Genomic DNA, 12,833 nt, shown 5'->3' with positions numbered 1-12,833 from the left:
AACAAAATGGATGAAAACGGTTTGATTATAAAAAACAAGGCTAGACTTGTAGCTCAAGGCTATAGACAAGAAGAAGGTATAGACTTTGATGAATCCTTTGCCCCTGTCGCCAGGTTAGAAGCTATAAGAATATTTCTGGCATTTGCAGAATTTAAGTATTTCAAAGTATATCAAATGGATGTTAAATCTGCATTTTTGAATGGATTATTAAATGAGGAAGTTCATGTAGAACAACCACCTGGTTTTATTAATCACACTTTTCCTGATTATGTTTACAAACTGGACAAAGCTTTGTATGGACTGAAGCAGGCACCAAGAGCATGGTATGACACATTAACCAAATTCTTGCTTGAACATGGTTTCTCAATTGGAACGGTTGATAAAACATTGTTTACATTCTCAAAAAATGATCATTCATTGTTTGTACAAATATATGTGGACGATGTTATTTTTGGATCAACTAACCCTAAACTATGTGAGGATTCTCTAAGATGATGCAGGAGCAATTTGAGATGAGCATGATGGGCGAATTAAATTACTTTTTAGGACTGCAAGTCAAGCAGTCCAAAAATGGAATATTTATCAATCAAGCCAAATACACTCGAGATACTCTAAAGAAATTTGGCATGGAAAATTGCTCTCAAGCTTCCACCCCAATGAGCTCATCAATTAAACTGGATAAAGATGAAGGGGGAATCTCTGTGGACACAAAAATGTACAGAGGGTTAAAAGGTTCTTTGCTATACTTGACTGCCAGCCGACCGGACATTATGTTTGCGGTTTGTTTATGCGCACGGTTTCAAGCTAAACCTATGCAATCTCATTTTATTGCCTCTAAACTTATCCTTAAATACCTTAAAGGAACTGCTAATGTGGGTCTTTGGTATCCCAAATATTCAAGTCTTAATCTTGTATGGTACTCAGACCCAGATTACGCTGGGTGCAAGGTCAACAAAAAAAGTACGAGAGGTTCATGTCAATTTCTAGGCGAACGGTTGATATCATGGCTCAGTAAAAAACAAAAGTCAATTGCTACGTCAACCGCTGAAGCGGAATACCTTGCGGCTAGAAGTTGTTGTGCTCAGATGCTTTGGATACAACAACAATTGAAAGATTATGGCATTCAAGCTACTGAATCACCCATTTTCTGCGATAATACCAACGCAATAGTAATCACATACAACCCAGTTATGCACTCTCAGACAAAACATATTGATATCAGACATCATTTCATCCGAGAACACGTCATGAAGAAAGAAATACGGCATGAATATGTTTATACGGATCAACAAACTGCTGATATTTTCACAAAACCATTACCAGATGCTAAGTTCTCTCATTTTCGCAATATGCTTGGATTAATTGATTTATCTTGATATATTTAGTTCTTGTGTGTGTTTAGTTTGTATTGCAGGAAATAAATGGAAATATAAAGAGACAGTCGGTAATACAAAAAAAAATTATTGAACAAATAGACGGCATCGTACATCCCTAACTTCATCTTCTACCGCCCTCAACCAGTTGCGCAACCAAGCGGTCAGCTTACCGGTGGAGGTACGTAAAAAGTCATCTGAGGAAGCAATCTTCCTCAGAGTCCTCTGCTCTTTTAAGAGCATGAGGAGGTAAACGCCATCATCAGAGAAGGCGTATGATGCATCAGCGACATAAAGGAGTCACTGATATTTCTTCAGGAGAAACATCTCCTGAGCAGTAATGCCTCGTCCTCCATCAATGGAGGACCGAAGCTCTTCGACCTTTGACCAGACTGCCAGCGTCTTCATAAAAACGCTATCTTCATAAGCAGCCTTGCGGGAAGCTATCATTGACTCCATAAATTCTTTCACTAGATCTGGCTCACTTGAACTGCCTGCTTTCGCCATTTTGATATTTGTTGTGTGTAAAACTAACCTCTCTACCTGTTTTTAAGTGATTGAAGGCTCTCTCTCTCATGTTGACAGACACTAGAATTTAAAGAAGCTTTCTATCTAAGCCATCGACGGTTCATTATCCACGATTAGTCTTCAATCCACGTGTTTAGGGGGAAAAATGGTTAAGTTATTAATTAAATATACTTCTCAACCGTTTCCTCCTAACTACATTACGCATATGGTTCAGTTTACTTGGGCGAGATACTTCCACGTCATTGCGTAAAAATTACTCAAACTTTTCAACTGCTTCTGAATGACGTGACAGTTTTTACTTTTGAAATTTCAAAATTAATTATTTTACCACCGCCCAAAATTTTTCAAATATTACAAAATTCTCTCCACTACCAGTCCTCTACGTGGACTGACTGGTGAATATCTGAACCGCACATACTTACTCTACATTTGCAACCTCGCTGAGCTTACCTTGCTATTACAACTCCATCGAATTATCATCTAACTTGCAGGTGCTGAATTCAAACCCTCTCGATATATCAAGAAAATGATGGCTTCCATTGCTCAGAACACAATAGCTGTTAACTTTGCGTTGATATTCGCCATGCCCAACAAATCAATGAAAACCATGTTTCGCACACTAGAAAATTCCGGGCTTCGCTCCTTTCTGAGCTGCAGCTACAAATACTCAGACACGCTACTGAAGGAATTCTTCGAGTCTGGACACATAAAGAACGGCGAAATTATTTGTGTCGTCCAAAAAAAAAACTTATGTTCACACAGAAGATGTTTGCTGAATTGTTCAGCTTACCAACGGAAGAAGTAACTGATTTCTCTACACTGCCTCATGGAAATATTGATATCTGGCGTACTGATTTCTTAGACACAAACTCTCCAATTTCACATCCCACTTGTCAGAAATGTGACTTAAAGATTGAATACAGACTGCTAGCAGATATCGTCGCCAAAGGACTGCTTGCCAAATCCGGTGCTTATGATAAAATCACTTTGGAGAAATTTTTGGTTATGGCCACTATCTCATCCAAACTACAAGTTAACTGGTCTGACGTTCTCTTTAGAATATTGGTGGCCATGATCAACAAAGAAAAACAATCACAAGGGTTTGCGGTTCCAATCTGCCACATGCTGATCGACGCCGGGGTTCAACCGGTTGATATGATAGATGTTGGCAAAACTAAGCTCTTCAGCTGTATATCGGTTGAAAAAATTATCCAAAAGAATCGACCGGCTGTGGAGATAATCTCCATAAAGACTGAAACCGGGGAAGATTTTGTCAAACAAAAGAAATCATCCACAACCGTTTCAACCGCCAAGGAAACCAAGAGAAAGCTGGTTCTAAATACAAGCTCCGATGATGAGTCTAAAGATGACGTTCTAGTTGCTCAAGTTTTTAAGAAAAAGAGAACTGCACAGCCAACCAAGATAAGATTGGTCAAACATCTTTCGGCTCCACTTGTTCCTGCCCCTATCCCTGCGATCTCAGTCACAAAACAAAAGGGGATTCGTATTGCTGAAAAAGAGATTGAATCGTCTTACTCTGGAGTCCCCATCATTCTCTCTTCAGATAAGGGCAAACAGGTGATGATCGAAAATCCACCTCAAAACAATGCAGTTCATACGGCCATAGTACTCGCAAGCAAGCGTCTAAATGAGGCTGTCCAGAAAAAGATAAAAATGTTTGACAGATGGGTTAAATATCGAACTGCTGTAACATTTGATTCGCTACTTGAAACCGGCAAAATTAAAGCAGCTGCTGAGCTGGAGCGGTCCATTTTGGAATGGGAAGAAACGGCTGATATTCAAACCGCTCTTCAACGACGAGACTTTCTGGAACTTCAAATGAAGGAAAGCACTCTCCGAATCATCATCCGGTTGAAAAGAGATAATTTTGACCCTTTTTGTCCTACTGCCAAGGATGATTCGACAGTCATCTCTCAGCTTGAGATGGACGCATTGTCGCTGGCTATGAGAGTCGCTCAAATGCGACAAGATCTTAATCTCCCAACTGTTACAGATCAAACAAAGTTAGACTCTCTGATGGACATTCATGAAGATCTGAGCTCCGAACAGTGTCAAGTAATCTCTACTGAAAAGGATTCCTCATCCATCTCTCCCGGTACAATCACTAAAACTTCTTCACCAGTACTTACCATGACAGCTCTACAGGGTGATGAAGAAACCACTATGCCTCTTTCTACAAAAATCACGGCTGAAGACCTTCCAGGTGCTGAAACACAGAGTCATCAGCTTACCATCGACATTCCATCTGAGTCTCAAACAATATCTGCAATGGATCGGTCTACCCAACTGCCTATACATGATCCTTCAGCTGCTAAAACTGTTTATGCTGATGAGGCAGAGAAATTTTTATCTGACTTTGATAAAGCTATTAGTTTTCAAGATCAAACAATCTTCTCACCAGTCAATCCCACCAAGGATGATTCAACAGCTCCTTCAGAACAGCTATTGACATCCCCCAAGGAATTGCTTACAACGCCAGCTCAGCCTGAGGCACCAACTGAAACTGGCTTTAAAAGCTCTGCCTCCACTGAGGATATTGATCAATTCATTGAGAATATTGCAGCTGAACTACATGAGCCAGAACCATTACAAATTGCTGAAAAGCTGCCCTCCTCTCAATTGGTCTCTCTCAAACACAGCTTACTATCTGGAGAAGACAAACTTGAAGAACAGGTATATCAAGAAGAAGCTCTAGAAGAAAGCTATCAACAGCGAATTCTGGCAAGATTGATCATTATGGATCAATCAATTCGGGCGCTCAATCACAGACAATCTGATCTACAAGAGGCCTTTCAATCAGTAAAGTCGGCTGTTCGCGCTGATATTTCCTCCATAGAAACAAGTTTATCTATCAAGCAAGCCAAACACAACTCTAAACATCTCAACATGTGCCTTGGTCTTTCGGAGCAAATGACTCGCCTGCAAGAAAATCTAGAACAACGCCTCGACGCCCAAGGTGCTCAGCTTGCAAAAATTATGACTTTCCTCGTACACGGTGATGTCAAAAAGGGGGAAAGAGATCGGCAAAAGGCAATTCAAGAAGCAGAACTATCTGTACTGAAGGAATTACGTGAGTCAAGAGAAAAGGAAGACAAAACTAAAGCTGGGGAACAAAGTTCAGGATAAAAGAAGGGAAAATAGTCATCTCGAACAATTGTGAAATACTTTGAACATTGTAATTTCATTCACTTAATGAAATACAATTCTTTTGCTCTTTTAAATCTTATGCTGAATAATCTTTCAGCTGGGTTTTGTCATTACCAAAAAGGGAGAAATTGTTGAAGAAAATATTATTCCCAAGAATTTTGGCGTATGACAAAAATAAGACAGCACTGCGGTTCATATATGTGACATATATCAGTTCAACCGTCTAGCTCAAATAATGGTGTATCTTTCTAACCGGCCAAAGCTAAAAGGAGTCTCAACCGCTTAACAGAACCGGATCACTTAAAGGACCATTTATTATTCAAAGACATTCTCTGACCGGTTTAATACATTCGAAGTATTACACCATCTTGAAGTCAACGTATATACATCTGCTCCAAGATTGATCCGCATTTATGATCATATCCCAAAGAAGAGAGACCAAGTATAGACTGCATGTTCTGATGCTAAATATAGTTATTATAAAAGGAACTCCTCAGGAAAAGCACTTCAGAACGGTGCTGAGCAAAAGGAAGATTAAATGCGTTCATTAAAGAACATTTAATGCTCATAAAGACGATAGCGACTCATCTGTTCAGAGATTCAGGTTAATGTTGCTATGTCCTTCCCGACCGTTAAGAAAATCGTATATATTAACGGAAGAGTGTGCCAAGCAGGGGCAGTTCTTTTCAGCTCACAAATGAATCATAACAGCTTGCTTGCATACTTGAAAAGATCTCCGAGCGCTCCTAAAAGTTCACATACTTATTCGCTCAAATCAGCACGCTTTCAACAGAAAATCATTTGATCATCTTAGGATCATTTTCGTGCTACTCACACCAAACCATTTATTCTCATCAGTAACCTGTTGGTTATTAGATCAAGTCTTTTTATCTGGTGAATTGAGTGTTCTTAATATCCAGAAGTGTAAAGTGATCACTAAGAGTTCTAATACAGGCTGTGTGATAAGTCCTGATTGGAGTGGGCTATTGCAAATACGTTGTAAAGCCAAAGTCTTTTAGTGGAATCCTTCCTGGAAAAGGAAGAAGGGGTGGGGCAGGAGTATTCAATCTCCGAACATCCATAAAAATCTTGTGTTATTTACTTATCGCAAGCTCTTACATTTTTAACCGCAATTTGTCAAGTCTGCTAAAAGTGTTTGAACCGTCATTGGAAATTGTGAACCGTTTTCCGCACTCATCAATGGTTCAACTTTTCAATCGTTTGAGAAAGAATTTTCAACCGCCTAAAAACGTTCGAAAAACTTATTTTAAATAAGAAAATTTGAAAGAATTCATTCACCTTTCCTCTAAACTATTTCCCGATCCCAACAGATTCTCCGTCGAGTTCGGAGAAAATTGTTATCTCTAAGAGTCCATCTCTTGTGATATAGTATGATGAATTTATATATATTAAACAGCTCAATAAGGTTCATATTTAGAATGAAAAGTAATAATGGCTCAATAAGATTCATATTTAGAATGAAAAGTAAAAATTTTTGGAATAAAAGTAATATTTTTCATGGTTCGGAGCGAATACGAGATTCGTATGACAAAATTACGTGGTAAGATGCTCTCATAAGAGTTTTTGTATTAAAAATAATATATACAAAAGCTTATTTAAAAAAAACACAAATGTCAAAAAAATAATAAATAAAGGTATTATCTAAAAGATTTCATTCCACTTAATTTATTTTTTACTAAAAAATATCTTAATTTGGTTAAAATAACTTTCCGATGGTTATTAATATAATTAATAAAAATTCAAAATCTAAAATTTAATACAATAATAGTTAAATGTAATTTAATTAAAACAAATATTTTGAAAATAAAGAATATTTAACATAAAAAAACTTTGTATAAAAATTTTCAAGTTTGAAAAAATATTTAATCAAAAAAAAGTAAAAATGATAATAATATTAACTAATGTTAAAAGTACAACTCGATTTTCCTTTTAAAAAAATTAAACTGCGAGCAACTCAAACGCTATTTTTGAATTTCTATGCTAATAAAAACAACTGTTGCTCGACAATGAGCCCTCAACAACGAACACCAAGCTTGCTATATATGATCTTAGAGAAGCCATTTAAATAAATGTTTTGAGATACAATCCCAACAACTATTATGTTCATTAATCTTGGCGACAATGAAAATTGTTATTGTTCAGTGCTTAACAAACATATTCTTAAGACACTTATTGGCTCGTGAAATATGATGATTAATTATATATAATATATGGATGATAAATTAATACATGTGAAAATTTGAATGGAAAGTAACATTTTTCATAAGTCAATTTGAAGATCCGTCTCACAAAACTGATCCGTAATACTCTAAGACATTAATAGAGATGATACTATTTTACAATATTTTAAGATCGAAATAAATATATTTAATATACAATTATATATTTTTATTAATTATTTATTTAATAAGCACATATAACTATTTTTAAATTTAATATTTTAATTTTGTTATAATATTTTTGTGTTATTAAATATTATTAACATAAATTTTGAAAATAATTTTAATGATTCATTAGTTTTACTTTTTTTTTACTTTGTATTTGAACATATATAAAAATAAATTTGATGGGTACATAGATTGAAACTATCAAGTTCACAGGACGGGACGAGTTTAATAGTAGGTGGATCGAGTCTTGAGTTTGGCTAAACTCGTTCCGAACTCGACCTGTTGTCATACTCAAAAAATCTATAAATAAGAAACAATCTCATGTTATTTACCTCGTTTATCATAGGAGCTCCAGTTTCTCATTGAATGTTATCGGACAACTACAAAGTTGAGTAATCGGGTGTTTTTGTCAGATACCCACAAAATCCTCTGACTTTGCTTTTTGATGCAGGTAAAAACCCATAAAAATTTGTTCTCTAGATCGTCACAAGATTATTTGCTACTACTCAGATTCTCCGACTGACTGTTTAGATCTTAAAATTATATTATTTCTTTACCACGTCAAATATGATATTTTTGAAAATATAAACAATTACTGAAACAAAACATATAATTTTTTACCCTCAGGCGTATAACCATCTATTTATGTATACACAATTTTTTGTTCCAGATAAAAAAAATTTCAACAAATTTATGGAAAATTTGAAATTTCAGTGGAATCGAACCAAATCGAATTCGGATTGGTTCCAGCTCGAAAAAAATCTACAATATAATTGAACCGGAGCTCGCTTGAAATAAGTTAGAAACCGGTTTGAATCCGCAATGTGCTAAATTACGTTACCTGCAAAATATAAATCTATTATTTTCCCAATATTAGTCAATTCAATTCCAATCTGGATCCGATCTTGCGACTCACAATTCAGAACCAGTTTAATCCAATCCATGACCGTCCTAGACCGATCTAATATTACCTGTAACATGCCTAGTCATAATGCAGCAATATTGAGGTTTTGGAAAATGATTTTCGATCAATCAAGATGACTTAATAAGATGGACAAATTATGAATTCATCCCTAAGGGTTAGTTTTCTTTACACTGCCAATGAAATATAACTTACTCCTACTTTGCATGCAATAACAATAACAGGGGTATTAATGAATATCCATCGTAATTGTATTTTCGTACGCATTACAGCATCAAATTACCACTTCCATATAAAATAACCGGGAAATTGTCATACAAGCAGCTAGAAGCATTACATGGTATATTGGAATGAAACTTTGAGCAGATTATCATATCGAGTTTTCGGTATTATGCGGCTGGTAAGTGCGGCGCCTCAGCTGATTCTCAGAATTAGGTTGCTGTAAGAAAATTCTTGTAGGGTCATTAGGATCAACATAACTGTAAACAAAGACATAAAAGTATCAGATCATATTCATCCTTCCATTGACCTTCCACCGGAAAAAAGAGATATTGTTAAGAAATTGTATGAGTGGCTTGATAAACATAAACACATACGCATGTCTCATCATCTCATCAACGGGTGTTTGAGCTGCTTGGAGAGGATCCAACCGAACTTGCGGCGCACTGGCAGGCTGATTGTATCGTCTAACAGAAGCGATTAAATTGAAAAAAAGAGGTATAAAAGTCCCACAACCACCTTCCTTGAACAGAATTTTGAAAGAATGGGTCGAATAAAGAGCCCCGTGCTCGTTTTCAGGTACAACCTAAAAATGCGGGATATTTTCAGATTGTGCAAGTGAAAGAGCAGATATAAGTAATATAAGTTCATGTACATACAGGATCCACAGCACCAGAAATATTGTTGCAATGGAATATTGGCTGGTTAAACTTTTCACCATGAACATAAAGCTGCATTAAGTAATTCCAATAGAAACAACAGTTAATTGACAGACATTGATGTCAAATACAAGACCATCGAGAGTAAAACAAAATTACGAGAGGGAAGGTCAAACGAAAGACAGTACCACCATCTTCTCATACCGGTATTACGATGACATCGTTTGGTTCAAAGAATTCAATACGATCATTTGATAAAATTTTAATTCCTGAGGATCCTATCTTCTAGTAGTCAATTAGTAGCCCACAGTCAGAAATTCGACATGAAATTTAAAAATTCAAACTTTTTAGGGGACACCGAAAAAACCATAGTTTTTGGAACATACAGCATAAAAATATAGGAGCCCATTGTAAAATTTTAGCAGCACATAAGAACTACACACATCCATAGTGAAATTTCAAAGCCACCATCAGCAGCTAAACGCTCTCCATACTCTCCAAAATGCCTTCGGGCAAATCCCTTTTATTTTTCAGTTAGATTCTAAGTTTCAAACTAGCATGTTCATGAGGAAACTTCCCAGATTCAACTGCATTCTTAGCGAATATAAAATTACGTTGGGACCAAAAAGGAACACCAAAAGAGATGCAACTCCAATGAAAACAGCAAACATATTCATTTACCCATCATTGTATTAAGAGTTAAAACGATGTTGGTGGCCTCAACTATAATTTATTTTCCATTTAAACCCTACCATTTATTTATTTATTTTTAAAAAAAACACAAGCATTCCTGCACACTCAGAAAAAAGCATCCAAACCAAGACAAGCTATACATACCAGGGGCAAATCAAAGGCAAAAAAATTCCCAATTGGTTTGTTTGCCACAAAGACCATGCGGATGTTTGACAAATAAACAGTTCCTTTTGTTTTAACATTTCCACCTTGAGCACTGCAAATGAACATCGCAACTATCATCACTTTAGGAACATAAACACCATTATTCTAGATATAAAAACCAAATCGTTGATAACATGCAAGTTTATAGTGCGATAATAGTTTCACATTTTCTAGTGAAGAAGTAATTCATAAACAAGAACGATAATGCCCCCGAACTACGCCATTTACAATCAATCCACCGGGATGAAAAAATTTGATTTCAAATTTCTGATAAGATAACAAACTAATTCGATTCTTCCATAGACGACACATGAAAAATAGGCCGCGTGGGCATCAGATGGATAAAACAAAGAGAGGGGAGGGGAGGGGGGGGGGGGGGGGCGGGGGGGGTGGTTGTAGTTGAAAAGCTTACCCTGTGATCTTGTCAATCTCGAATTCGACACCATCTCTGGCCAACACGAACATTTCGTGGACAAAAGGCACCGGAATACCATTCGGAAAAAGTTGAGGGTTCAAAGCCATCGGTGTATCTGTGATTCGGCTTCCCCTTAATTGGAAGAATGAAAAAAATACACCCAAACACAAAGATCTTTCGAAGAGAACAATTCCACAATCAATCCATGAATCGAAGATAAAGATGGAAGGAAGACAAAAATTCTAGAATCAATCAATTGCAGAGAAACTTACCTTTCCTTCTTCCTCGGGTTTACGTGAGCTTCTCAAATCTTCAACGCCATAAAAATTTGTTTTAGATAATTATTGTTGATATTTAAATTTTTTTAAATATATTTATTAATAATAATAAAATTACAAAGATATTCGATAATATATTTTTATTTAATTATTTTTCATCCAATAAATATAAAGAAATAATTTTTAATAGAAGTAAACAAGTTTGGCTTCGGTTTAATTTAAAAATCATGATTTGGAAATTTAGATAACTGAATTGATATCACCTCTATAATTTTATTGTTTTGGGATAATACTTGTTTGATTTTTTTAATATAATATTGTAATTGAAAGTAGTGTTTATTTTAATTAATTTATAGGTATTGTACAATAACATATTTAAAAATATTTAAAAATAAAATTTATTACGTTAATTTGATATCAAGTAGAAAAATCTTACCCAACACCACATATATATAAGTCGGGGTAGGGTGCTTATCGGTTCTAGGGTTCCGGTTCTAGACCGATTCCGATCGGTTCCGGATCGGGTGATGCCAAAATCGATCGGAACCGGTTCCGAACAGGTTCCTGTTCGATGACTTTTAGATCGATTTCGTTCGGTTTGGACCGATTCCGAGTTCCTTGTTCGAATATTATTATTTTTAATATATAATTACTTTAATTAATGAACATTTTTTATTTAATATTTTGATTTGAAACAATATTGAATAATCATAAAAATAAAATAATTGAAAAATTGATTTTACATTTAAAAATCTAAAATTTATCATGATTTATTAAAATATATTTTGAATATTCCGGCTCTTCATCGGAACTTGGGCTTTGAAATCCATCGATTGCGCCAACAGTCCTATTCTTTTTTTCGACTGCAAATCAATCTTGTAGGTATGTTAGCATGAAAAGTGTTTCTGGCTTTAAATTAGTTCTTTTTTCACCAATGATCATTCCACATACTGAAAATGCTGATTCGGAAACAACACTTGAACTTCGAATAGGTAGGACATCTCTTGCAATTACAGCTAACACTGGATAAAGTTTAGAATTTACTTTCCACCAATCAAGAACATCGAAATTCTCCGTAGTCTCAATATATTGGCTTAGATAAATTTAGATCTCATTGTAATTGGTTGTTGTCACCGATTTTCTTTTGAACTTTGGTCGTTTCAAACTTTGAAAGAAATTCGGTGCTGCACTTTTGCTTTTATATGTCGACATCTCCTCCGGTTGCGCACTCGGTTCATCACATTGTTCACTAGCATACAAATCAAAAAATTCTTGGAGAGAATGCATGATTGACTTCTTTTGATTGTCAACCTTCTTCCGAAGAAATTTACCATAATACTCAAAAAAACAGGTCTAATCCTCCTTGATTTTGAATAAGATCAAGTAATATTGCTAAACCATGCATAATTGAGATAGTTTCCCAATATTTTAAAATTTTGTTTTCCATATTTGAAACAAAATCACGCATGGTAGAATCATCACGATATTCAATAAATTTATAAAACATATTGAAAAGCAAAAGTAGAAACATGGTTGAAGTAGGGTAGTTAATGCAAGAAAATTTCTCGATTGCTTCTTTAAAAATTTCTAACAAAGAAACACATTTATTCAAAATATTTCAATCATCATCAGTTAGCATTGAAGATTCTACCGCAATATTATTGTAATATGAAGTAACTAAATCTTGAAAACGTAATAAAGTATAAAGCAAGTGATATAAAGAATTTCATCTAGTTTCAACAGGAAGATGAAATTTTTTAAATTTAATTCCGTTTGATTGTACTAGTGTTTTCAAGTCACGTCCATATCTTCTTTCATGCAATAATTTCCCACATAATTTGAATTTTCTATTACAATGAACATATGCTCATCACATACACATTTAACATATAAATTGATAATATGACATGCATATCTAACATGAAGCAATTTAAAATCTAAAATTGGTTTTAATAAATCTTTAAGA

The 12,833-nt window shown here is 35.1% G+C and overlaps 1 protein-coding gene across 1 annotated transcript; it reads right to left on the bottom strand.

Annotated features, from left to right (window-relative positions):
- Nucleotides 1-8,611: 8,611 nt before the first annotated feature.
- Nucleotides 8,612-10,890, bottom strand: LOC142541012 (UPF0664 stress-induced protein C29B12.11c). Its single transcript, XM_075647546.1, has 5 exons — nt 10,587-10,890; nt 10,115-10,226; nt 9,278-9,349; nt 8,996-9,204; nt 8,612-8,878 (listed from the first exon to the last, which is right to left on the bottom strand). Exons 1-5 carry the CDS (start codon nt 10,694-10,696, stop codon nt 8,770-8,772), a joined length of 612 nt encoding a protein of 203 aa, XP_075503661.1. The 5' UTR covers nt 10,697-10,890; the 3' UTR covers nt 8,612-8,769.
- Between the last annotated feature and the right edge of the window lie 1,943 nt (nt 10,891-12,833).

This window comes from Primulina tabacum, chromosome 3, assembly GCF_025594145.1.
Source record: "Primulina tabacum isolate GXHZ01 chromosome 3, ASM2559414v2, whole genome shotgun sequence".
NCBI lineage: Eukaryota > Viridiplantae > Streptophyta > Magnoliopsida > Lamiales > Gesneriaceae > Primulina > Primulina tabacum.
The sequence above is the reverse complement of the archived record's forward strand: the minus strand, read 5'-3'. Positions and strand labels throughout refer to the sequence as shown.